At 43.2% G+C, this 22,702-nt stretch overlaps 3 protein-coding genes across 4 annotated transcripts; 1 reads left to right on the top strand and 2 right to left on the bottom strand.

Moving 5' to 3' along the window:
* The first annotated feature begins 1,491 nt into the window (after positions 1–1,491).
* On the top strand, positions 1,492–5,128 carry LOC143011694 (homeodomain-interacting protein kinase 2-like). The gene is made up of 6 exons (XM_076164662.1): positions 1,492–1,573; positions 1,880–2,348; positions 2,534–2,657; positions 3,470–3,589; positions 3,701–3,781; positions 4,324–5,128. Exons 2-6 carry the CDS (start codon positions 2,131–2,133, stop codon positions 4,534–4,536), a joined length of 756 nt encoding a protein of 251 aa, XP_076020777.1. The 5' UTR covers positions 1,492–1,573; positions 1,880–2,130; the 3' UTR covers positions 4,537–5,128.
* Positions 5,129–5,271: 143 nt separating this feature from the next.
* On the bottom strand, positions 5,272–12,600 carry LOC143011686 (protein NLRC3-like). Of its 2 annotated transcripts, XM_076164652.1 has the most exons (13): positions 12,512–12,600; positions 11,882–11,956; positions 11,079–11,174; positions 10,843–10,938; positions 10,634–10,732; positions 10,272–10,350; positions 9,614–9,836; positions 7,527–9,324; positions 7,278–7,451; positions 7,022–7,195; positions 6,536–6,709; positions 6,367–6,413; positions 5,272–6,227 (listed from the first exon to the last, which is right to left on the bottom strand). In XM_076164652.1, exons 1-13 carry the CDS (start codon positions 12,523–12,525, stop codon positions 5,689–5,691), a joined length of 3,588 nt encoding a protein of 1,195 aa, XP_076020767.1. In that variant the 5' UTR covers positions 12,526–12,600; the 3' UTR covers positions 5,272–5,688. The 2 variants fall into 2 exon arrangements, with proteins under 2 accessions (XP_076020767.1, XP_076020768.1); XM_076164653.1 differs by lacking the exon at positions 10,634–10,732.
* Positions 12,601–15,820: 3,220 nt separating this feature from the next.
* LOC143011688 (NLR family CARD domain-containing protein 3-like) lies at positions 15,821–21,398 on the bottom strand. Its single transcript, XM_076164655.1, has 7 exons — positions 21,327–21,398; positions 20,796–21,024; positions 18,692–20,495; positions 18,443–18,616; positions 17,921–18,094; positions 17,804–17,850; positions 15,821–16,733 (listed from the first exon to the last, which is right to left on the bottom strand). The coding sequence occupies exons 1-7, from the start codon at positions 21,327–21,329 to the stop codon at positions 16,177–16,179; spliced, it is 2,988 nt and encodes a 995-aa protein (XP_076020770.1). The 5' UTR covers positions 21,330–21,398; the 3' UTR covers positions 15,821–16,176.
* Between the last annotated feature and the right edge of the window lie 1,304 nt (positions 21,399–22,702).

The following is a 22,702-nucleotide window of genomic DNA, read 5'->3' as shown; positions in this document are numbered from 1 at the left end:
CCTCTCATTGAGTTTTCAGCAAGCAGGCTCGGATTTCATATCGGAGTGCAGGGCTCCATAGGACCGATTCAGATATCTGGGTTGTTCGTTATGGGAAAATGGTTAGTTGAGTAGTCAAACTATCCTTGGAGTTCTGTATTTTCCCAGCTTTTATCTTGATTCCCCCGTGAGTTCAGGTTACAGGGCTCGGGGGGCCACGCCTCTCACTAAACCTCCCCTGGGGTCTTCAGCGCTTTTTAAAGATTCACTCCAGAGATTTCCCAAAGCCTCTGCCGCTCATCAACATGGAAACATCCTGATTCATTCCCCACCTGGTTCATCTGATACACATGATTTGGAAAATTCTAATATATCATTCAGCAAACACAGGGACAGAAACAGTGATTGACAGTTACAGCTGAACACTTTATTCTACTCACATCAGTAATATTAATTTGACATTAGGAGGCACAATGAGGATTATAAGTGACAGGTAATATGTCCAGATACTTATCTAATAAATCTGATAAGTAACTGTTCATGAATTCAAGAAACCGACTACAAACCCTCTAATCAACCAATAACCTCTTCAGAAATCTCATCTCACAGCTGCCAGATAATTGCAATTCTTTAATTTAAAGGGAAGTTATTTTATGTAACCATAGCTCAAGATTTAATTTCAATTCAACTGGTAGATTGGTACTGGTAAACTAGTGAAGCTAATCTGAGCGACCTGTGGAGATCAGTCATTCTGTCCACCAATGTTTGTGTATGAAGTTAAGATGTTTTAAGTAGTTAAGCTGTTAGCTACTCTGTTAATAAAGTAGTTGGCTACACTTTCAGCTCCTGAGCAAAACGTAGCTAACTACATTGCTGCTCCCTCAAGAGTTTGGTGAGAGAGAGGTTTTATGGAACTGGAGCGAATGATTTAAATAACTCTCTGCTGCCCTCTATTGGTCAAATTAACGTGTACAGTTCAAAACAGCCCACAAACCTATTAAAACAGCAGGTTGAAGAACCACTCATGACATCAGGCACCTATGATGTCACCGCGGCCCAGACCCGCTGGTTAAGTCATGACGACAAATACGATTGAGTATGCGGCGCGTAACAACAAACGCTTTAATTTGTACGTATTATACAAATATCTCATGCAAAGTGGCGTTTCGTCAGCCTCAGTCAGGCTCAGGATCAAACCCCAGCTGATGGTGATTGTTCAGCAGATCGATACCCACTGACCTGCGCTCCATCCAGAGCCTCCAGGTAGCTCCGTCCCGGGTTACCTTCAAGATGACGTGATGATGACGACGCCATTCTTCCTAGACCTGGAACCACGATGTCAACCAGGCAACCTCCCGTGGCACCCGTGACACCCATGACACCCGTAACACCCCTGACTCCCCCGGCGTCGCTCCTGCCTGAAGATGCTCGTCCTACAATGCCCTCAAAGACCGAAGGCGCGTTCAGGGTGCAGCAGCAGCTCGGTGAAGGCAGATTCAGCTCCGTGTTCAAGGCGTATGAGGTGAACACGGGACGGAACCTCGCCATCAAGATCCGAAAGAGTGAGGGCAACATGGATGCCTTCAGGCAGGAGGTGATTCATCCTCCATACACGCTGTACACTGTTCACTGACACATTCTTACTTTATATTCAACCTCCTTTTACAAAATTCTGTTACAAGTTGTAGCTGTAAAAACATAAAGTTTGCTTGGTGGTTGAGTTTGAGCAATAATAGAATTCACAACATTTTTGTTAACAAGGGTTGATTAAGTGTGAGAACCACAGGTTGAGCCACTGCAGTGAACACAATATAGAGATGCATGTGAATAAAATACTGTACTATGTGCAAAGCTTTGTTAAGAAGCACATTATGCTGATGTTTGTGTGGTTTGTCCTCAGGTGGCCATATTGAACCATCTCCAGCAGTCCCACGCTGACAGATACAACATTGTGAAATGTCTGGGTAGCTACTGGAAACCTCGAGAAGCAGGGATCCTCTTTGAGATATTAGACATGACCTTAAGCCAATACATGCAGAGCGTGGAGAACCGCCTGTGCTTACAGAACATCAGCACCATCATCAGACAGGTGTGGACAGATGGAGGCAGCACTTAGCTCTGCACTTCCTTTCTTCCTTTAATGAGCTAAGTATGTCCCTTCTCTCCCTGGTTCTGTGCTTCCAGGTGGCCACAGCCCTGAACACCCTGGGGAAGCTTAAAGTTGTCCACGCAGATGTTACCCCAGCAAACATCATGCTGGTGGATAAGCTGAGGAAGCCTTTCAAGGTCAAGCTGACTGACTTTGGTTCTGCTGTTTGGAAAGACCAGCTGAAGCGCAGAGATCCTCCTGTTCAGTCTCATCCTTTCCGGTAACATTTAACATTTACCTTTTCATTTCCATCAAAGAGCAACGCTGCTGATGCCTGATGCTCAGACCTCTTTGGGATGTGAAATAATATGACATCTCGTCCCCTGAAGATTGTCCTTCTGCTGTATAACCACGTTGTGTTTGTGTTCCTCTCCTCATTCTGTGTGTCGTCGATTCTCCCATTAGGTCTCCTGAAATCCTGCTCGGCCACACCTTCAACAGGGCCATAGACATGTGGTCTCTGGGCTGCGTCATGGCTCGCATGTTCATCGGCTGTGACCTTTTTCCTGGAACATCCGATTACGAAGTGGTAATTATTATGAACCATCAACATAATAATAATAAATTCATTTCTTGGACTTGTTGGTGCTTACGTATCTGCATCCACTGAAACAGGCCAACAGGTTAATTGTGCCCAACTAGATTTTCCACCATATTGAATAATACATATGCATATCTTTTGTGTGATCGGTCCAGCTGCTTTATCCCTGGACGTGTGTGTGTGTGTGTGTGTGTGTGTGTGTGTGTGTGTGTGTGTGTGTGTGTGTGTGTGTGGCTTCAGTATGGGTGTGTTGCTACTCCCAACGTCTGTGCATCCATTATTTTAACCCTTTCATGCACAAATTATGAAAGCCCCAGTCAGGATTTTTCCCCCAAGTGTTTTTATTTATCTTTAGGCATAAAAAGAACAAATAAATAAATATATAAATATATAAATATATATATTTTTTTTACACCAATTATTTAAGGAGTCACTGAAATGTCCACTTAAGTGGACATTGTGCATCTGAGGAACAGAAACAGAAAACGTGTGTATTTAACAAATCAATGAATAAAATGATAATTTTTTGGATATAAACATTACAACATACATAAATTATAATTAATTTATTCTAATAAAATCTGAAAACATTTATTTATATCCTAAAAAGTTACTGTAGATGAAACATTTTCAAGAAGAAAAATTCTTACATGAATTGTAGTCACTGACGCGCAATGTCCACTACAGTGGACTACACTCAAGTGGACATCGTGCATGAAAGGGTTAATAACACCCAAGTGTATACAAGCAGACTAGTTGCTCTTCATGCAGGGGTTTGTGGAATAATGTGTTTGGTGCAGATGCGCTCCATCGTGGACCTCCTGGGTAAACCGTCGCCCGTGAGTCTATGGACTGGATCCAAGACATTAAAATATTTCGAACTTGAGTGGAAAAGTTTGATGCCATGCTGGACACTCAAGGTACAGAATCAAAACATCAGACAAACGTGAGGTCTGAGATAAGACCGGTAGTTTTAAATGTAGAGGTGATCACTAACAAAATGTTTTCGTGTTCATGTTTTGTTGCTTCAGAAACCAAATGACCCATGTCAAGACATCACCAAGTTTATAGAGTCCAGGCAGTACAGCTTCACCTCGCTGGATGTGCTGAAGGTGGTGAGCTTAGTCGTGCTGGGCAGCGCAGGGTTACTTTTTCATCAACACGCAAGTTAATTTCTCACCGCATTTTATATTCTTATGAACACACACAATCAATGACCCACAGGGTAGAGCGATGACACCAACGGCATAAACAATCTTAAAATCTCTTACTCAGATTACATACATATACACATAATGATTACTCAATTAATAACTGAGATAATCAGTAGATTAATCGATTATCAAAATATGTGACAAGACAGCCCTCATCCATAACATATTGGTCTGAATCTGAATTGGATCAAAGTCTTTCCCAGCCCGACAACACGAAGACATGTGAAGCGAAACGTGACCATAACCCTGCTCTGTTGGACAGATGCGAGTCCGACCAAAGCACCAGTGGCCAAGACCAGAAATCAGGAGCCGTGACTGGGCTTATTATGTAAATGGTTCTGCATCCATCTTTAGGGAGAGCTCCTCATCAATCCATCACAGAGAGGGACTCTGCAAGGAGCACTTGACTGACTGACTGTATGGTGTGCTTTCCATTCTAGGAGGCCACAGATGGAGAGATCAGTCTCGCGGATGATGACAAGAACACCTGTGTCAAGCTGATAAAGAGAATGCTGGACCTGAGGATGAAGAAGAGGATCAAGCCATATAAAGTCCTAACTCACCCATTCATCACACGGAGCTTCTCCGACACAACCTCAGTCAACAGCAAGAAGTGTGTTTTTACTCCACAAGTATTAATGATCTGCACATAGGTTATGAGATCACAGGCGATGTCGCAGGTGAATGAGTCACTGATGGGCTTCATGTGTGGATGTACAACAATGCACTGATAGCTGGCGAACATTGGCTTATTCCAGAAACAGTGAAAGGGTTTACATGCAAATTGATATAAGACAAGAAAACCCTTAAATTCATTTACTTAATATAGTCTCTTAAACATTCACGTAAGAGTAAGAATTTTACACCTTAAAGAGGCGACCTTCTTACCATCTTAAAATGAAAATTTGACAGAGGTCTCCCTCCCTAGACGGCTGGAAATTTAGATAATCTGCTTTTAGAGAGGGTGAACTTCGACCTGCATTATTTATTAACCTATATTTTTTGTCGTAACTTATATACAGTATATTGTCGTACAATATATTACATTTATAGGTGTATATATTTTTGTATAACTTTTTTTGGTATTTACTGTGAGAGCCAGTTTGCCCTGTACAATGCAGCCCTGTACACTCGGGTCATGTAGGTGGGCCCCTTTGCTTAGTGCCCGGGAAGGGCAGGGGCTCTGATATAAAGAATGATTGAAATAAAGTCCAATTGCACATTCTTACTGGTGTCAGAATTAAAGCCTCCCTACAGTAAATATGTGTTTTCTTCTCTGGGATTCCTCCAACAAATCCAAACATGTCTGGGCATAGACATTGTTCAGGGGTTTGGCATGTACACAGGGTACTTTAATTTCATTTACATTTTTATTCATTGACATTTGTCTTAGTAACTGATGAAGCATCTAATATACAAACAACTTTTATTTTCACCTTCTTCTTACATTTAACAGAATTTCTCTCAAAGATATTTTAATTAATGTTCCCGTTTAATCCAGGCCAACTACTGGAAGTTTGTACTATGATAAGTTTGATAACTATGTAAAATTTCAGTGTCACTTGATAGCAATTGATGTTGTCAAACCACAGGTAGAAAAACAAACAAACACAACAGGCAAGTGAGCTGACAGAAGAAATCTTCATCCCAGAATGCAGTTTATACATTTTATAAATCTGAATTGTTCATGCTGATCTTTCCATCACATATAAACAATACAAGCGATACTGCTGTTCTACAGTGCCCCTAGTGGGCAAAACTGCCTCAAACGACAGGTTAAGTTGTAGAATGAGGTAATTTGTGTCCTAGAGATCACACAGAGTCACTGAGGAACCAAACTTCCAGAGCCAGAACCCAGCATAGAGAGTGTGAGTGAATGTGGTAGTGAAAGTGTGGAGGTGAATCAGTTTGTCAGAGACTCTGTAGAAGGACAGAGTGCCAGCAGGACAGTCCACATACACTCCTACTCTGCGAGGGACAGAGGAGGACACAGGGACATGGATGGACATTTCTCTGTTATTGTGCCAGACAGAGTAACCAACATCCTCAGCGCATCTCAGACTCCAGGACTGATTATTTCTTCCAAACCTGGTGTCATCGCTCTCTCCTTTCCTGCTGATTCCTCTGTAACTCACTGATATATAAACGTCTCCGTTCCACTCGACCTCCCAGTAACAGTGACCAGTCAGACCATTTCTACACAGCAGCTCCCACCAGTAATCAAACCTCTCTGGATGATCAGCATAAGGCTGCAGCTCTGTCACATATGTCACCTTCCTGTTGTTGCCAGACAGTTTGAGGTTTCTGTGAGCTGTGTTTGGGTCCAGTCCCACCTCACAAACATCTGATTGACAGAGAAAAACACAAACAGCTGCATTTATTATATTTTACACAGTTTTTCTCTACTGCACCTTTTACTTATTCACCGTCACTTTCTACTGATCCACTTTTGGTCGGATGAATCAAAGTCAAATCAAACTTACATTTCCTCAGAGTAGCTCTGATCCTCTGCTGTCCACCATGATCCAACCTGCAGGAAGAAACAGAGTCATGGCAGCACATTACTGATTGGTGAATAAGTTTTTAAAAAGCTTCAACCAACAGGGATTCTGTACAGACCTAGGAATGTCCACTCTGTAGTTGTGTCCTTACCTGAGAGTGTCCAGTCTCCATCTCGGACTCTCCAGTCCAGCAGACAGCAGCTTCTCTCCTATGTCTCCTGGATGGTTGTAGCTCAGGTCCAGCTCTCTCAGGTGGGAGGGGTTGGAGCTCAGAGCTGAGGCCAGAGAAGCACAGCCTTCCTGTGTGATCATACAACCTGACAGCCTGAGAAAGAACACACACGCACGCACGCACATTACATTACATACATTGCATTACGATCATTTGGCAGACGCTTTTATCCAAAGCGACTTACATTACATTACCACCCTTCGCAGAGGGGGGAGCAATTGAGGGTTCGGTGCCTTGCTCAGGGGCACCTCGGCAGGGGAACCGGCAACCCTCCGGTTCCCAAGCGGAAGCTCTACCCACTGAGCCACTGCCTCCCCCACGCACGCACGCACGGTTTAATGTACATTCATCCTACATATAAAACCACCTTGCAATGGTCACTAACACAAACAGCGGAGTCCTGACCTGAGAGTTTCCAGCTTACAGTGTGGACTTCCCAGTCCAGCAGACAGCAGCTTCACTCCTGAATCCTGCAGGTCATTGTTATTCAGGTCTAGGACTCTCAGACTGAATGACTGGGAGCTGAGTACTGAGGACAGAGCTTCACAGCTTCTCTCCGACAGATTACAGCCACTGAACCTGAAGAAAGATTCATGTTACTAAAATCACATTTCTAAGATCTAAAGGAATCCTGCAGAGTTACTAAAAAATGAGTCCTGACCTAAGAGTTTCCAGTTTACAATTTGGACTCTCCAGTCCAGCAGACAGCAGCTCCACTCCTGAATCCGGCAGGTCGTTGTTACTCAGGTCCAGGTCTCTCAGACTGGAGGACTGAGAGCTAAAGACTGAGGACAGAGCTTCACAACTTCTCTCCGCCAGATTACAGCCACTGAGCCTGAAAATTAATTGTTGAACATTTTATCTCTGTTGCCTGAATTGAATAAAATCTTTGTGTAATTTACACACTTACAGAGCTTTCCTTGAGACTTTGATCACTGGCTGCAGTCTGAAAAGAGCCTCCTCTGAAGCAGAGTATTTCCTCAAGTCAAACACATCCAGATCTCCCTCTGATGACAGTAAGATGAAGGCCAGAGCAGACCACTGAGCAGGAGACAGTTTGTCTGTGGAGATGCTTCCTGATCTCAGGTACTGTTGGATCTCCTCCACCAGAGAAAGATCCTTCAGCTCATTCAGACAGTGGAACAGATTGATGCTTCTCTCTGCAGAGGCATTATTGATCTTCCCCTTGATGTACTGGACTGTTTCCTGATTGGTCTCTGAGCTACTTCCTGTCTGTTTCAGGAGGCCCTGAAAGAGAGTCTGATTGGTCTGCAGTGAAAGGCCCAAGAGGAAACGAAGAAACAAGTCCAGGTGTCCATTTGGACTCTGTAAAGCCTTGTCCACAGCACTCTGGTGGAGACTTAGTTTAGGTTTGTCTCTTGATAGTTTGGACCACAAGGAGGTTGGCTGATCTTCTGACAACAGATTGACTCCAAAGTTGATGAATGTCAGATGGACAAAAAGAGCAGCAAGAAACTCCAGGACACTCAGATGGACAAAGCTGAACACCTTGTCCTGGTACAGTCCCCTCTCCTCTTTAAAGACCTGTGTGAACACTCCTGAGTACACTGAGGCTGCTTTGATATCGATGCCACACTCAGTTAGGTCTGATTCATAGAAGATCAGGTTTCCTTTCTGTATCTGATCAAAAGCCAGTTTTCCCAGAGACACAATCATCTCCCTGCTCTTTATATTCCAGAGTGGATCTGTCTCTGCTCCTCCATCATACTTGAGGTTCTTCAGTTTGGTCTGAACCAGCAGGAAGTGTATGTACATCTCAGTCAGGGTGTTGGGCAATTCTCCTCCCTCTCTGGTCTTCATCACATCCCCCAGGACTGTAGCAGTGATCCAGCAGAAGACTGGGATGTGGCACATGATGTGGAGGCTTCGTGAGGTTTTGATGTGGGAGATGATGCTGCTGGCCTGCTCCTCATCTCTGAATCTCTTCCTGAAGTACTCCTCCTTCTGAGGGTCAGTGAACCCTCTGACCTCCGTCACCATGTCAACACTGTCAGCAGGGATCAGATTGGCTGCTGCAGGTCTTGTGGTGATCCAGAGGCGAGCAGAAGGAAGCAGGTTCCCCCTGATGAGGTTTGTCAGCAGAACATCCACTGAGGTCGACTCTCCGACATCAGTGAGGATCTCATTGTTGGGAAAGTCCAAAGGAAGTCGACATTCATCCAGACCGTCAAGGATGAAGACGACCTGGAAGTCTTCAAACCTGAAGATCTCTGCTTCTCTGGTTTCAGTAAAGAATTGATGAAGAAGCTTCACCAAGCTGAACTTTTTCCCTTTCAGTACATTCAGTTCTCTGAAGGTGAATGGAAATGTGAGCTGGATGTGCTGGCTGGCTTTGCCTTCAGCCCAGTTCAGAGTGAACTTCTGTGTTAAGAGGGTTTTCCCGATGCCAGCCACGCCCTTTGTAATTAGTGTTCTGGTTGGCTGATCTCTGCCAGGTGAGGCTTTAAAGATGTCTTCACATCTGATTGTTGTATCTGCATTCTGAGGTTTCCTGGATGTTGCTTCAATGTGTCTGACCTCATGTTCATTGTTGACCTCTCCAGCCCCTCCCTCTGTGATGTAGAGCTCTGTGTAGATCTCATTCAGAGGGGTTTGCTTTCCTGCATTAGCGACCCCCTCAAACACACACTGGAACTTCTGCTTCAGCCTAGATTTCAGTTTATGTTGGCACAGTGCAGCAATACTTCCTGGATGAACAGACAACAGTCAGTGGAGGGAAACATGGTAAAGAAAAAATAACAACAGTGTAAGACATTCTTATTAATTAAACTTGAATTCTGATACAAAGGGGACACTAAGGACACAATAATTGGCACATCTATTTGTTTGTACCAAAACAATGTTGTAGAGCTTCATTTGTACCTTGAAGCAGTAACTGCATACGTGTTTGCGTGTGTGAGTGTGTGTTGAGTTTCAATGTAAAGTTTGAGTCCTGGTTTCCTCTGTCTATCATGTTAAGCTGCTAAATGGTCTTACTCCTGTGCAGAGAGTCAGCCAGCTCCTCCTGCTTCATCCTCCTCAGAAAGTTCTCTGTGATCTTCATTAATGCCTCTCTGCTGCCCCTCCCCCATTCTTCATCTTCACCACTCAGCACCTCCTCATTCTGAGCCTTTAAGAATTCTGGGTAATCTGGACTCAGGCCTTTCTGGAAGCTCTTCAGTTCGTTCTTCACAAACCTGACAATGTTCTCTTCAAGCAGCTGAAAGAGTCAGACATAAGTTAATACCAGGGTGACAGAGGATACTGCTTTCTGATTGGCATCTGACTGATTTGTCAGATGTCTGTTTACACTGCACATGTTGACAACATAGTTTAGGAGTGCAGTTAATGAGCAGTTGTATATATTGTAAATACTCTTTCTTCGCAGTCAGATGCACATTCTGCACTTTATGTACTTTGTACTTGTTATGTACTTTGTTCCCCTATTGTATGTACTTCGTATCCCTCATTGTGTGTACTTTATTAGCTGCATGCACTCTTGCACCTTTTTGTTTTTTTTTTGCACTAGAGGTGATTCTCTTTTCATTCTTTCAACTATCGCTTGATCTATCATCTTGTGTTTTTCTATCAACCAGATTCTCCAACCGGTTACATTGTCCATATGTTAGGGGGTGGAGCTTGAACATTTACATACCATGAATATGGAGTCCAGGTCTGTTGGATGCTGCTGGACACACTGACCACTGGAAACCTCTGACTCTTTCAGGTGAACTCTGTGAAGACATCATGAAATATGAAGTTTGCAATCACAAACAGACAGGTTGTCAAGATGACGACTGTCTGTCTGATGTAACAGAAACAAGTGATCTCCATTGGAAAACCTCCTGTCTGCTGGTTCCACAAAGACTGTCAGAGCCTCACAGGATCCGGGAATCATTCTTCAGGCTCTCCCAAAAACACTCTGAGACACTGGACATTTAAGAATACCTGTCCTTTGTGATGTCTTCTTAAGACACTACAAATATAATGTTAAAGTAATCTGGTTTAATCTCTGACCTTTCTTCAGCAGGTGTCTGTCCTTTAGTAAAGTTATCTGGATGACCCATGGACCGGTCACAGGAGTATGACAAGTACACAGGAGGTAATTTTTGCAGTCTTGGATATGGTGAGACAATAGAGAAGAAAGTTGGAAAGAGATGGAGTTCTTCATCGTTGACTGCAGGGCCTAAGTGGTTGTCCATTCCAGAGAATCATTTTGTGATTACCTTTCTTCAGCAGGCGTCTGTCCTTTAGTAAAGTTATCTGGATGACCCATGGACCGGTCACTCTTCATTGACACACAGATGGGTACACCGGGAAACCTAAGGTACACAGGAGGTAATTTTTGCAGTCTTGGATATGGTGAGGCAATAGAGAAGAAAGTTGGAAAGAGATGCAGTTCTTCATCGTTGACTGCAGGGCCTAAGTGGTTGTCCATTCCAGAGAATCATTTTGTGATTACCTTTCTTCAGCAGGCGTCCGTCCTTTAGTAAAGTTATCGGGATGACCCATGGACCGGTCACTCTTCATTGACACACAGATGGGTACATCGGGAAACCTTAAGTACACAGGAGGTAATTTTTGCAGTCTTGGGTATGGTGAGACAATAGAGAAGATAGTTGGAAAGAGATGGAGTTCTTCATCGTTGACTGCAGGGCCTAAGTGGTTGTCCACTCCAGAGAATCATTTTGTCCCCCCTGTTTTGCTCATGGGGGAATTCCTCTCGACTTTGCCAATAAGTCCAATTGCAGCCGCCCCAAAATAGGGTGAGGTACCAGGTTCTATGCCACCCTCTGGTTTACTCTAAGGTAAAGCTTAAATGTAACACACAGAGGTTCTTACATACAACAACTGCCTGCTCATGGAGGGATGTTGGCTCTCTTTAAACGCTTTATGTGAAAAGTGCCTTGAGATAACATTTGTTGTGATTTGGCACTATATAAATAAAGATGAATTGAAGAGGCAACAAACAGTGATGAGCGTTTATTGCTGTAACACTTCACACCTTACCGGTGCCTGTGTCCAGCACCCAAAGCTTGCAACCTACTGAGATTTGGAGAAAGCCAGAACAGAAAAAAATATATACTTAAAATCAAATCAAACACAGGCCTCTCCCTCTTATGGCAGGACAATACATGGAGCCCACAGGGGTTATTTCTGTATCAGTCAAAGGTTGCATTTAGGGTTTTGTTACTAAGAGATCAACTTTAAAGACCTTTAAAGTAGAAATTAACCCCCCCCCCCCGCTGCGATAGACGCTCTTACTTTGTTTGTGAGGGTCCATGACCGATGTCTGGGGGGGCCTTTTCTTCATCACCACAACCACTCATCTTAACTACACTACAGAGAGGGAAGCACATACACATAAATCAAAACAAAACACACACATGAGCCATCATGCGCACGCAAAAAAAACATAGATTCACACATAAACACATGCCACATACACACAGACATAAGTAACAGACACAAGTATGAAAGACAAACTATGATACATAAAGTTGCCGAATTAAACTCAAACTCACACTGCGTCAGTCTTCCTCTGCTGCTGTTCCTCCACTGAATGATACTTTCACTTTCTGTTTTTACTCCTGTAAGTGTGCGTGTGTTTGTGTGTGTGTGTGTGTGTGTGTGTGTGTGTGTGTTTGTGTGTGTGTGTGTGTGTGTGTGTATGTGTGTGTGCGCGTGCATGTGTGTGAGTTGCAAGGGCCCATTTAGTTGGCGCCTTGCGCAATCTTCTCTTTCACACACACGTACGCTCAGCCTCGATTCTCCCTCTTCTTCTTATCAGATTCTTTTTTGCGAGTTTTACGTTTACTGAACTTACCAACCGGACGACGGACCTCAAGGCAGCCCCCTCACACAGAATCCTATTTAAAAAGCAAATCTGCTCACCTTTTTATGCCCATTTCTGTGTGGGGAGACGCACCCGAGTTCCATCCCCCGGTGTGGCAGTCCAGCAGGTTTTCTCTTGCCAATCCTGTTTACGTGACGCTGTAAAACCTGCACTTTGGTCCAATGACAGAGCCAATGGGAACGGGCAAAGGCCGGTAGAATGTTTCCATTTCTGGCAACTTGAAATTATTGTTATTGTTTTGTAGTTGAAATTATGTCGTTTATCTGACTCCATAAGATAAAATATTAGTTTGCTAGTGATAATTTAGTCTCAAATCGGTTGATTCTGTACATAGATACGCCAAGTTTTTGTTTCGGATCATTCTATCAGTGCGGGAATTCGGGATGAATTTAGTATTGATTCTACGCTCTTACTTACTTTAGGATGATGTTATTTGTTCGAACCGAGAATACTACTCTCTAAAGAATTGATTACTGGCCGGGTAACGGTAACTAATTCTCTAATGTGTTCCGGTGAAGTTTTGGGTTGCGAGGAGCTGAATAGCGAAATATCCTTCTAAATTTGTCGACAGGCTTCGTCCCCGTTACGTCGGGCACAGGTTTGTCTAGTAAGTGATATTCGTCATACCCTTGAACTAGCTCAGAGGCTTCAACTAAGCGTGGTCAATAAGCATTATGTTGTACTTTAAAGCAGAGGTTAAATTCACATTGCCATGGACGCGTGTTTTCTAAGGTTTTCTTTTCCTTTGAACTCAGAGACGTAATTCCACAGTGTGTTTTAAAAACATATTCTTATTAATCCAGAGGCCGTTCATGCGTATTTTGGCGAGTTCTATTTCTCAGATCCCTTTCTCACCAAGTCAGAGGCGTGGTGTGCGTAAAGTTTTCCAAACCCAATTTAGCTGAATGTTTCCTACTCAGTAACCTCTTTTCGCCCTATTGAGTAAAGTAAGCCGAAAAGTCTTTACCAGTTGAAATAACGCGGACACGCGAGTATCTCTGAAAAGCCGAAGTCATAACACAAATGGTAAAACCGAGATAAATCAAAGTTGAACAATCATCAACTTATTTAACATTGAAACGTTTTGAAAGTCTCCAAATTAAAGAAATATCACTAGTCATTAACAGTTAAATTCCTAGCACAAAGTATACCAGAATCTAAATATACCTTTTGTCTATGTTAAGAAGCAAAGAGCAGTTAACGCAACATTACTACACTGGACATCCTTTAACGGACGAACACAGAATTGTCTAACGCACGGCTGTACGTGGGACGCACAGCACATGCGGGTCTCCGGCTAACGGATCGACCTTAAAATGTGTAACGCACGGCCGTACGTAGGACGCACAGCACATGCGGGTCTCCGTCTACCGGAATCAACCTAGAATTGTCTGCTTCTCTGCCTTAAGTACAGAATGGGCAGGAGGTCATAAAATTACTTATTCTTTTGCTGTGTCTTGCTGGGTGTGAAGCTATGTGTCCTATGTTGCAAAACAACTATACAATACAATCTGCATTTCTATAGTAGTCACACATCTAAAATGAAGAGACCTCAGACAGGTCGTCACCAATTGATGGGAGTGTGTGTGTGTGTGGTGTGTGAGTGAAAGCAGTCTATGTGTAGTGAGTGAGTGAGTGAGTGTGTGTGTATGTGAGCTTAGTGTGTGTGTGTGTACGTGTGTGCGTGAGACAGACAGAGCCGTTGATGGGCGAAGTGTTAACCGTCTTTGTCTCGAAGTCCAGGTAGTTATCCTACACTTCTAGTCATATGTTTGTTTCTTGGGCCTTCCCTGGTGAGTCTACTGAGTGTTGTGTATTTGGCTCAGACGATTTGGAGCCAGTATCTTGAGTGTGAATGTAACCTTATGTTGACCATATAATTCTTATATTTACAATAAATAGATTATATTTTATATCTTACAACGCCAATTCTATAGTATTATTCTATATATCAATTTGCGGAGACGGTTGAGGCTGCGTATCTTTAATTCACACGTCATTGTGAGTACAAGTACTGGGCTCTTCCTAGAGCCAACATCCTTTTATATGAAAGAGTTACAGGGTGGGGGCCTTTCTATTGTTCTATTGTTGGCCCTGGCTACCTTAGTGACCATGTCACAAGGACTTTGCAGGACATAATATTGCTTCCTCGCTGATGATGAATGAACGATTCTGGTAAATCACTCAAGGTTAAGAACAAATTGGGTACTTCCTTTCTAATATTGAACAGCTACATAATATTAAATGATTGCCAAGAACACAAGGTTAACTTGCATAATATTGTCATGAATATAGTACATTTTCTTCTACACCACCATCAAGTGGACAGATTGCAGAAGTGTAATTTCTTTTTAAACCTTTGAATAATACAGTGGTTACCAAACTTTTTCTTTCGCGCCCCCTTTTTATAGATCAGAAGTTTTCCGCGCTCTTTTTTTCTTTTAACTCTGAGTGTGTGAGTCTGATCGGTACTTTTATAGTAATATTATTATGATGATTAAAGGCTCCCTACAATTAAAACATGTTTTTCTTCTTTGGGATCCCTCACACACTCTTAAAAAAATCCAAACATGTCTCATGTACACATATCCAGTAACTGTGTGTATGTGCATGTGTGTGTGTATGGGTCATAATAGCACTTTTATACATTCTGGAATTCTCTGAGGGAGTAGATGTGACTTGTATGTGTTTAAGTCATTTGTTGACACATTTATGATGTTTTGTCTCCATATATGGAGACAACAACAAACGCCTTATTATGGTTTCCCTCTTTTTTTTGAAGGTTTTCCGTCCAAACCAAATGTTTTTTCCTTATTTTGGTGAGCTTGCCCAACTTCCTTTAATAACGTCTATAAATACTGTATATAAGAGTGTTCCCTGTAGTTGTGTCCTTACTTTGGTGTCCACTCAGTAGTTGTGTTACTTAAGAGTGTTTCCTCTGTAGTTGTGTCCTTACTGTAGTGTCCCGTAGTTGAAAGGCACAGCTATGAATATTAATATTAATATTGTGTCCTAAATACGTTACTGTATTGTCCTATGACCTTATGAAGGAAGTGAAAAACAAAAAGCCGAGCAAACCTGAAGTCTATAGCCAAAATGCAGATCTCTGAAGAGCCATCCTGGAACCTATACATACTTACATTTTCAGGGTTTTAGGTTACAAGAAAAGTACAACATTTCAGTGTCACTTGATAGCGACTGGTCAATCACATGCTTGTTGTCAAACCACAGGTAGAAAAAAACCAAACACGCTCAAGTAAGCTCATAGACAAATATTCACCACACAATGCAGTTTAATCATTATATACATATTAAATCATCAATTAAATTATCTTCATCACAGCACACATTAGCGCCTTCCACAGGCAGCACACAACAACACACAAACAATATGAGGACCTGCTAATCAAAACATTGCTCTACAGCGCCTCTCGTGGTTAAAACAGACAAATGGCTAAAATTACATTGTAGAATGAGGTCATATACCAACGAATTTACTGTCATGTTTACTGTTTCACTGTGAGGAAGAGCATGCAAAACTGATGATTATCATCAGCCAATCAGATGCTTCAGACATTACACTGAAATTCCAACAGACACAAGGACAAAATATATATAAATCAGAAACTGATGCTTTTTATGAAAAAATATCACAGTCCCAACTTAGATCCTCAAGATAGATTGTAACTGAAATTATAACCAGTTAAGTGTCTGTGTGTGTGTTCGTATCACACAGAGTCACTGAGGAACCAAACCTCCAGAGCCAAAACCCAGCATAGAGAGTGTGAGTGAATGTGGTGGTGAAGGTGTGGAGGTGGATCAGTTTGTCAGAGACTCTGTAGAAGGACAGAGTGCCAGCAGGACAGTCCACATACACTCCTACTCTGCGAGAGACAGAGGAGGCCGTAGGGACATGGATGGACGTTTGTCTGTTATTGTGCCAGACAGAGTAACCAGCATCATCAAAGCAGCTCAGACTCCAGGACTGATTATTTCTTCCAAACTTACTGTCATCATTGCCTCCTTTTCTGCTGATTCCTCTGTAACTCACTGATATATAAATGTCTCCTTTCCACTCGACCTCCCAATAACCACGGCCGGTCAGACCATTGCTACACAGCAGCTGACACCAGTAATCAAACCTCTCTGGATGGTAAGGATGTGGCTGCCGCTCTGTCACATATGTCACCTTCCTGTTGTTGTCCGACATTTTGAGATTTCTGTGAGCTGTGTTTGGGTCCAGTTCTAGTTCACAAACATCTGATGGACAGAAAAAGACACAAAACAGCAGCAGTTTATTCTCTAACACAGCTGCTGCTCAAAACATTAAGGGAACACTTAATCATCACAGTATAACACCAAGTCAGTTAAACTTCATGGATATCAATCTGCCCATTTAGGAAGCACAAGTGCTTGTGAATCAAGCGACACCAGGTGCAATGGAGAGGCAAAAGCAAGCGCATCCATATGTGCAGTTGCAAGAAGGTTTGCTTTGTCGCCCAGTACAGTCTCAAGAGCAGGGAGGAGATACCAGGATATCAGCCGTTGCACAAGGAGAGCAAGACAGGGCCCTGGACGGGCATCAACCCAGGAGCAGGACCTGTATCTGCTCCTTTGTGACTGGCTAGAGCCATACAAAATGACCTCCAGCTGGCTACTGGTGTGCATGAGGGTAGCGCGATGTCCTCTAGTGGGACCTATACTCATAGCCCAGCATTGTGCAACTCGATTGGCATTTACCTGAGAATACCAGAGTTAGTTGGGCCGCCATTGGTGCCCCATTTGCTTCACAGATGGTCAGGTCATTTAATAGGGTTCTGGCAGTGCTCCTCATGTTCCTCCTCGTACAAAGGAGCAGATACCGGTCCAGGGCTCCTGGTATCTCATCCCTGCTCTTGAGACTGTGCTGAGCAACACAGCAAACCTTCTTGCGACTGCATGTATAGATGTGCCATCCCGGAGGAGCTGGACTACCTGTGCAACCTGATTTGGCTGCAGGTACCACCTCATGCAACCAGTAGAGACAAGGACAATAGCAGAACACAAAACTAGAGAATAATCCATCGGAAAGGAGAGAGCAATTGTCACCACATGCATAACCATTCCCTTTTTGAGGGATGTCTTGCTTATTTAACCACCAAATGCAATGTTTCAATAGTTCATCAATCAATTAATATTCGGACTCATCAAATAATAATTTTCTCAGTAAAATATTAATAATTTCCATTTTGAATTGTGTGTGAAAATGGAATGATGGAGTTCATTTCACACACACATTTCACAGTTTTTTTGTCTGCTGCTTTGGTCTGATGAATCTAAATCAAACTTACATTTCCTCACGCCAGCTCTGACCCTCTGCTGTCCACCATGATCCATCCTGCAGGAAGACACTTATTGATTATTGATTCTGAAATACCTCAGTGTCCACAGTGTAGTTGTGTCCTTACCAGAGAGTGTCCAGTCTCCATCTTTGACTCTCCAGTCCAGCAGACAGCAGCTTCTCTCCTATGTCTCCTGGATGGTTGTAGCTCAGGTCTAGCTCTTTCAGGTGGGAGGGGTTGGAGCTCAGAGCCGAGGCCAGAGAAGCACAACCTTGCTGTGTGATCATACAAGCTGACAGCCTGAGAACACACACATGGGACTTTGGTGAAACATGAACTTGGGCTTGTACTTGGAGGCTGAGGTTTTGACTACAGAACATTTCCCTTAAATGTCCATATTGTGACTTAATTTGATTCATTTAAAAAAACCTTTGACATATGTTTACTGCAAAAAGTCATTCTTGTGTCTCAGGTCATAACAACAAAAGCAGAATGAAAGCAATTAAATATCCTCCAGGAAACAGAAATGTCTCAGTGAGATGTTTGCGCTACAACTTCTTTACCAGGAACCAATGAACATTCATTCACATCCTCCTGCATACAAAACCACATATCAATGGTCTCTAACACAAGCAGCTCAGTCCTGACCTGAGAGTGTCCAGTTTACAATTTGGACTCTCCAATCCAGCAGACAGCAGCTTCACTCCTGAATCCTGCAGGTCGTTGTTACTCAGGTCCAGGCCTCTCAGAATGGAGGACTGAGAGCTGATGACTGAGGACAGAGCTTCACAGCTTCTCTCTGATAGATTACAGCCACTGAGCCTGAAAATTAATTGTTGAACATTTTATTTCTGTTCTCTTAAATTAGAAAAATCCTTTTGTGATCTACACACTTACAGAGCTTTCCTGGAGACTTTGACCACTGGCAGCAGCCTAAGAAGAGCCTCCTCTGAAGCAGAGTATTTCCTCAAGTTAAACACGTCCAGATCTTCCTCTGATGACAGTAAGATGAAGGCCAGAGCAGACCACTGAGCAGGAGACAGTTTGTCTGTGGAGAGACGTCCTGATCTCAGGTACTGTTGGACCTCCTCCACCAGTGAAGGATCATTCAGCTCATTCAGACAGTGGAACAGATTGATGCTTCTCTCTGCAGAGATATTCTTACTGATCTTCTCCTTGATGTAATGAACTGTTTTCTGATTAGTCTCTGAGCTACTTCCTGTCTGTTTCAGGAGGCCCTGAAAAAGAGTCTGATTGGTCTGCAGTGAAAGGCCCAAGAGGAAACGAAGAAACAAGTCCAGGTGTCCATTTGGACTCTGCAAGGCCTTGTCCACAGCACTCTGGTGGAGACGTCTTATTTTAGGTTTGTCTCTTGATAGTTTGGACCACCAGGAGGTTGGCTGATCTCCTGATAGCAGATTGACACCAGAGATGACGAATGTCAGATGGACAAAAAGAGCAGCAAGAAACTCCTGGACACTCAGATGGACAAAGCTGAACACCTGGTCCTGGTACAGTCCTTTCTCTTCTTTAAAGATCTGTGTAAATACTCCTGAGTACACTGAGGCTGCTTTGATATCGATGCCACACTCAGTTAGGTCTGATTCATAGAAGATCAGGTTTCCTTTCTGCATCTGATCAAAAGCCAGTTTTCCCAGAGACACAATCATCTCCCTGCTCTTTATATTCCAGAGTGGATCTGTCTCTGCTCCTCCATCATACTTGACGTTCTTCAGTTTCGTCTGAACCAGCAGGAAGTGTATGTACATCTCAGTCAGGGTGTTGGGCAATTCTCCTCCCTCTCTGGTCTTCATCACATCCTCCAGAACTGTAGCAGTGATCAAGCAGAAGACTGGGATGTGGCACATGATGTGGAGGCTTCGTGAGGTTTTGATGTGGGAGATGATGCTGCTGGCCTCCTCCTCATCTCTGAATCTCTTCCTGAAGTACTCCTCCTTCTGAGGGTCAGTGAACCCTCTGATCTCTGTCACCATGTCAACACTGTCAGCAAGGATCTGATTGGCTGCTGCAGGTCTTGTGGTGATCCAGAGGTGTGCAGAAGGAAGCAGTTTCCCCCTGATGAGGTTTGTCAGCAGAACTGCCACTGAGGTCGGCTCTCTAACATCAGTGAGGATCTCACTGTTCTTGAAGTCCAGATGAAGTCGACACTCATCCAGACCATCAAGGATAAAGAGGACTTGGAAGTCTTCAAACCTGAAGATTCCTGAGTCTTTGGTTACGGTAAAGAAGTGATGAAGAAGCTCCACCAAGCTGAACTTTCTCCCTCTCAGTACATTCAGTTCTCTGAAGGTGAATGGAAATGTGAGCTGAATGTGCTGGCTGGCTTTGCCTTCAGCCCAGTCCAGAGTGAACTTCTGTGTTAAGAGGGTTTTCCCGATGCCAGCCACACCCTTTGTCATCAGTGTTCTGTTTGGCTGATCTCTGCCAGGTGAGGCTTTAAAGATGTCTTCACATCTGATTGTTGTATCTGCTCTCTGAGGTTTCCTGGATGTTGCTTCAATGTGTCTGACCTCATGTTCATTGATGACCTCTCCAGCCCCTCCCTCTGTGATGTAGAGCTCTGTGTAGATCTCATTCAGAGGGGTTTGCTTTCCTGCATTAGCGACCCCCTCAAACACACACTGGAACTTCTGCTTCAGCTTAGATTTCAGTTTATGTTGGCACAGTGCAGCAATACTTCCTGGATGAACAGACAACAGTCAGTGGAGAGAAACATGGTAAAGAAAAAATAAGTTGTACAACAACAATGTAAAACAAAGCATCAGAATTCTTCATTTTGGAGTTGAAAGGTTTGTCACTAGAGCAGTAAACTAAAAATGTTATCCAATTTTGTACCAAACAAATGTTGTAGAACTAGTATTTGTACCTTGGAGCAGTAACTCCATTCTTGTGTGAGTGTGTGAGTGTGTGTAGAGTTTAAAGGTAAAGTTATAGTCCTGGTTTCCCTTTCCATCATATTAAAGCTGCTAAATGGTCTTACTCCTGTGCAGAGAGTCAGCCAGCTCCTCCTGCTTCATCCTTCTCAAAAAGTTCTCTGTGATCTTCATTAACGCCTGTGTGTTGCCTGCCCTCTGCTCTTCATTCTCTCCACCCAACAACTCCTCATCCTCATTCTGAGTATTCAAGGATGCTGTGTAATCTGGACTCAGACCCATCTGGAAGCTCTTCAGTTTGTTCTTCACAAACCTGACAATGTTCTCCTCAAGCAGCTGAAAGAGTCAGACAAAAGTTAATACCAGGGTGACAGAGGATACTGCTTTCTGATTGGCTGTCAGATGTCTGTTTACAGTGTATATGTTGACAACATAGTTTAGGAGTGCTGTTGATGAGCATTCTAGATCTCCAGGTTTAACCTCAACAGCAATCCTAATGCTTCACACTAGGTTCCCAGTTTACTCTAACTTGTAAAACTAAATGAACCAAGTGCTATTAAAGCATCTTGTGTTTCTCTATGGAATATATTCTCCAACTGGTTACATTGGGCATATGTGGAGCCTTAACATTTACATACCATGAATATGGAGTCCAGGTCTATTGGATGCTGCTGGACACACTGACCACTGGAAACCTCTGACTCTTTCAGGTGAACGCTGTGGAGACATTTTGAAATATGAAGTTTGCATCTCACACAGACAGGTTGTTAAGGTGACGACAACAGGAAACAGAAACAAGTGAAAAAGCATGGAAAAAGCTACTGTCTGCTGGTTCCACAAAGACTGTCAGAGCCTCACAGGATGCTGGAATCATTCTTCAGCACATCCGATCAACTTATGAGGGTCTTTTTAAGACACAACGTGGACATCTAAGAAAACCTGTCCTTTGTGATGAAGACATTACAAATATAATATCAAAGTGATTTGATTTAACCTCTGACCTTTCTTGAGCGGAGTTCTGGTCATCAGTAAAGTTTACAGGATGACCCATGGACCAGTCATTGTTCAAAGACACACAGCTAGGTTCAGGATAGTCTGTCCTCTGCTGCTGAACCCTATGTACACAGCATTGACAACAGCAGATTGAAGAGGGTCATTAGGTCAAATGTGAGGAGCAAAGAGAAAATGTGAGGGGAGAGCAAAGTGAAAAACCTTCAGTGGCATAAAACCATAAATTACTCTGACATGTGTAAAATGTCTCAGGTCCACCTATGACACTCTTCAAATTCGACTCTGAGGAAAACTGCAAACTCTGATCCAAGCCTGCTGCACATTCTGTCTAGCTGCAATACTGCACTGGCCCAAGGACGGTACAGATGTTGCCATGATATTGTAAAGGTCTTCAGAGACAATCACGCTGAAGGCAATCAAAGAAAACCTCTCACTGTAACAATGGCTGATCAAATGTGTCAGGCAGGGAGGCACAGAGGAAACAGCTGGAAGCACCTGGAACCTCAGAGTGGATCTTAGCTGGCAAGTGCTTAATTTAAATAAAGAACATTTCAAATCAACAACGTGTCTTAAAATTCCTCCTCTCATTTAATGAGATAAGTAAGGGAAAGTCCTCTCTTGCTCTGGTAAAAACCATAAACCCTCCCAGTGACCTCATGGCCCAATACTTGCCAAGCTTTACACACACGCTCAGTCACCTAAGGTGCTGCCTAAACGAAATCTAAATCTAAATCTAAATCTATTAGATTTATGATAGTATTGTCATGTCTAATAGTAATAGATTTATGATAGTAGGCGCTCTTACTGTGTGTGTGAAGGTCCAGGTTCATGACTGGGGTCTGGAGGGGCCTCATCTTTATCACCACAAACACTCATCTTCACTGCACTACATAGGGAAACACACACACACACACACACACACACACACACACACACACACACAGTAAAAATAAAGCATGCACAACCATAGACATAAACATACACGTAACATGCACACAGTCTC

Source organism: Genypterus blacodes, unplaced genomic scaffold (assembly GCF_046128005.1).
Source record: "Genypterus blacodes isolate CSIRO-AG114 ecotype Tasmania unplaced genomic scaffold, CSIRO-AGI_Gbla_v1 ptg000138l_1, whole genome shotgun sequence".
Classification (NCBI taxonomy): domain Eukaryota; kingdom Metazoa; phylum Chordata; class Actinopteri; order Ophidiiformes; family Ophidiidae; genus Genypterus; species Genypterus blacodes.
The sequence above is the reverse complement of the archived record's forward strand: the minus strand, read 5'-3'. Positions and strand labels throughout refer to the sequence as shown.

What these genes read in the sequence shown, in the direction of transcription:
- LOC143011694 (XM_076164662.1), top strand. Translation starts at nt 2,131, where the DNA reads ATGTCCCTTCTCTCCCTGGTTCTGTGCTTCCAGGTGGCCACAGCCCTG. An exon ending in GTTCAGTCTCATCCTTTCCG is followed by an intron (nt 2,349 to 2,533) that starts GTAACATTTAAC and finishes TTCTCCCATTAG; the next exon opens with GTCTCCTGAAATCCTGCTCG. An exon ending in CCTCGCTGGATGTGCTGAAG is followed by an intron (nt 3,782 to 4,323) that starts GTGGTGAGCTTA and finishes TTTCCATTCTAG; the next exon opens with GAGGCCACAGATGGAGAGAT.
- LOC143011686 (XM_076164652.1), bottom strand. An exon ending in CGGACGCCTGCTGAAGAAAG is followed by an intron (nt 10,939 to 11,078) that starts GTAATCACAAAA and finishes TGTGTACCTTAG; the next exon opens with GTTTCCCGGTGTACCCATCT. An exon ending in CAGACGCCTGCTGAAGAAAG is followed by an intron (nt 10,733 to 10,842) that starts GTAATCACAAAA and finishes ACCATATCCAAG; the next exon opens with ACTGCAAAAATTACCTCCTG.
- LOC143011688 (XM_076164655.1), bottom strand. An exon ending in TGTAAACTGGACACTCTCAG is followed by an intron (nt 18,095 to 18,442) that starts GTCAGGACTGAG and finishes GTGTGTTCTCAG; the next exon opens with GCTGTCAGCTTGTATGATCA. An exon ending in CAGAGCTGGCGTGAGGAAAT is followed by an intron (nt 16,734 to 17,803) that starts GTAAGTTTGATT and finishes TCTGTCCATCAG; the next exon opens with ATGTTTGTGAACTAGAACTG.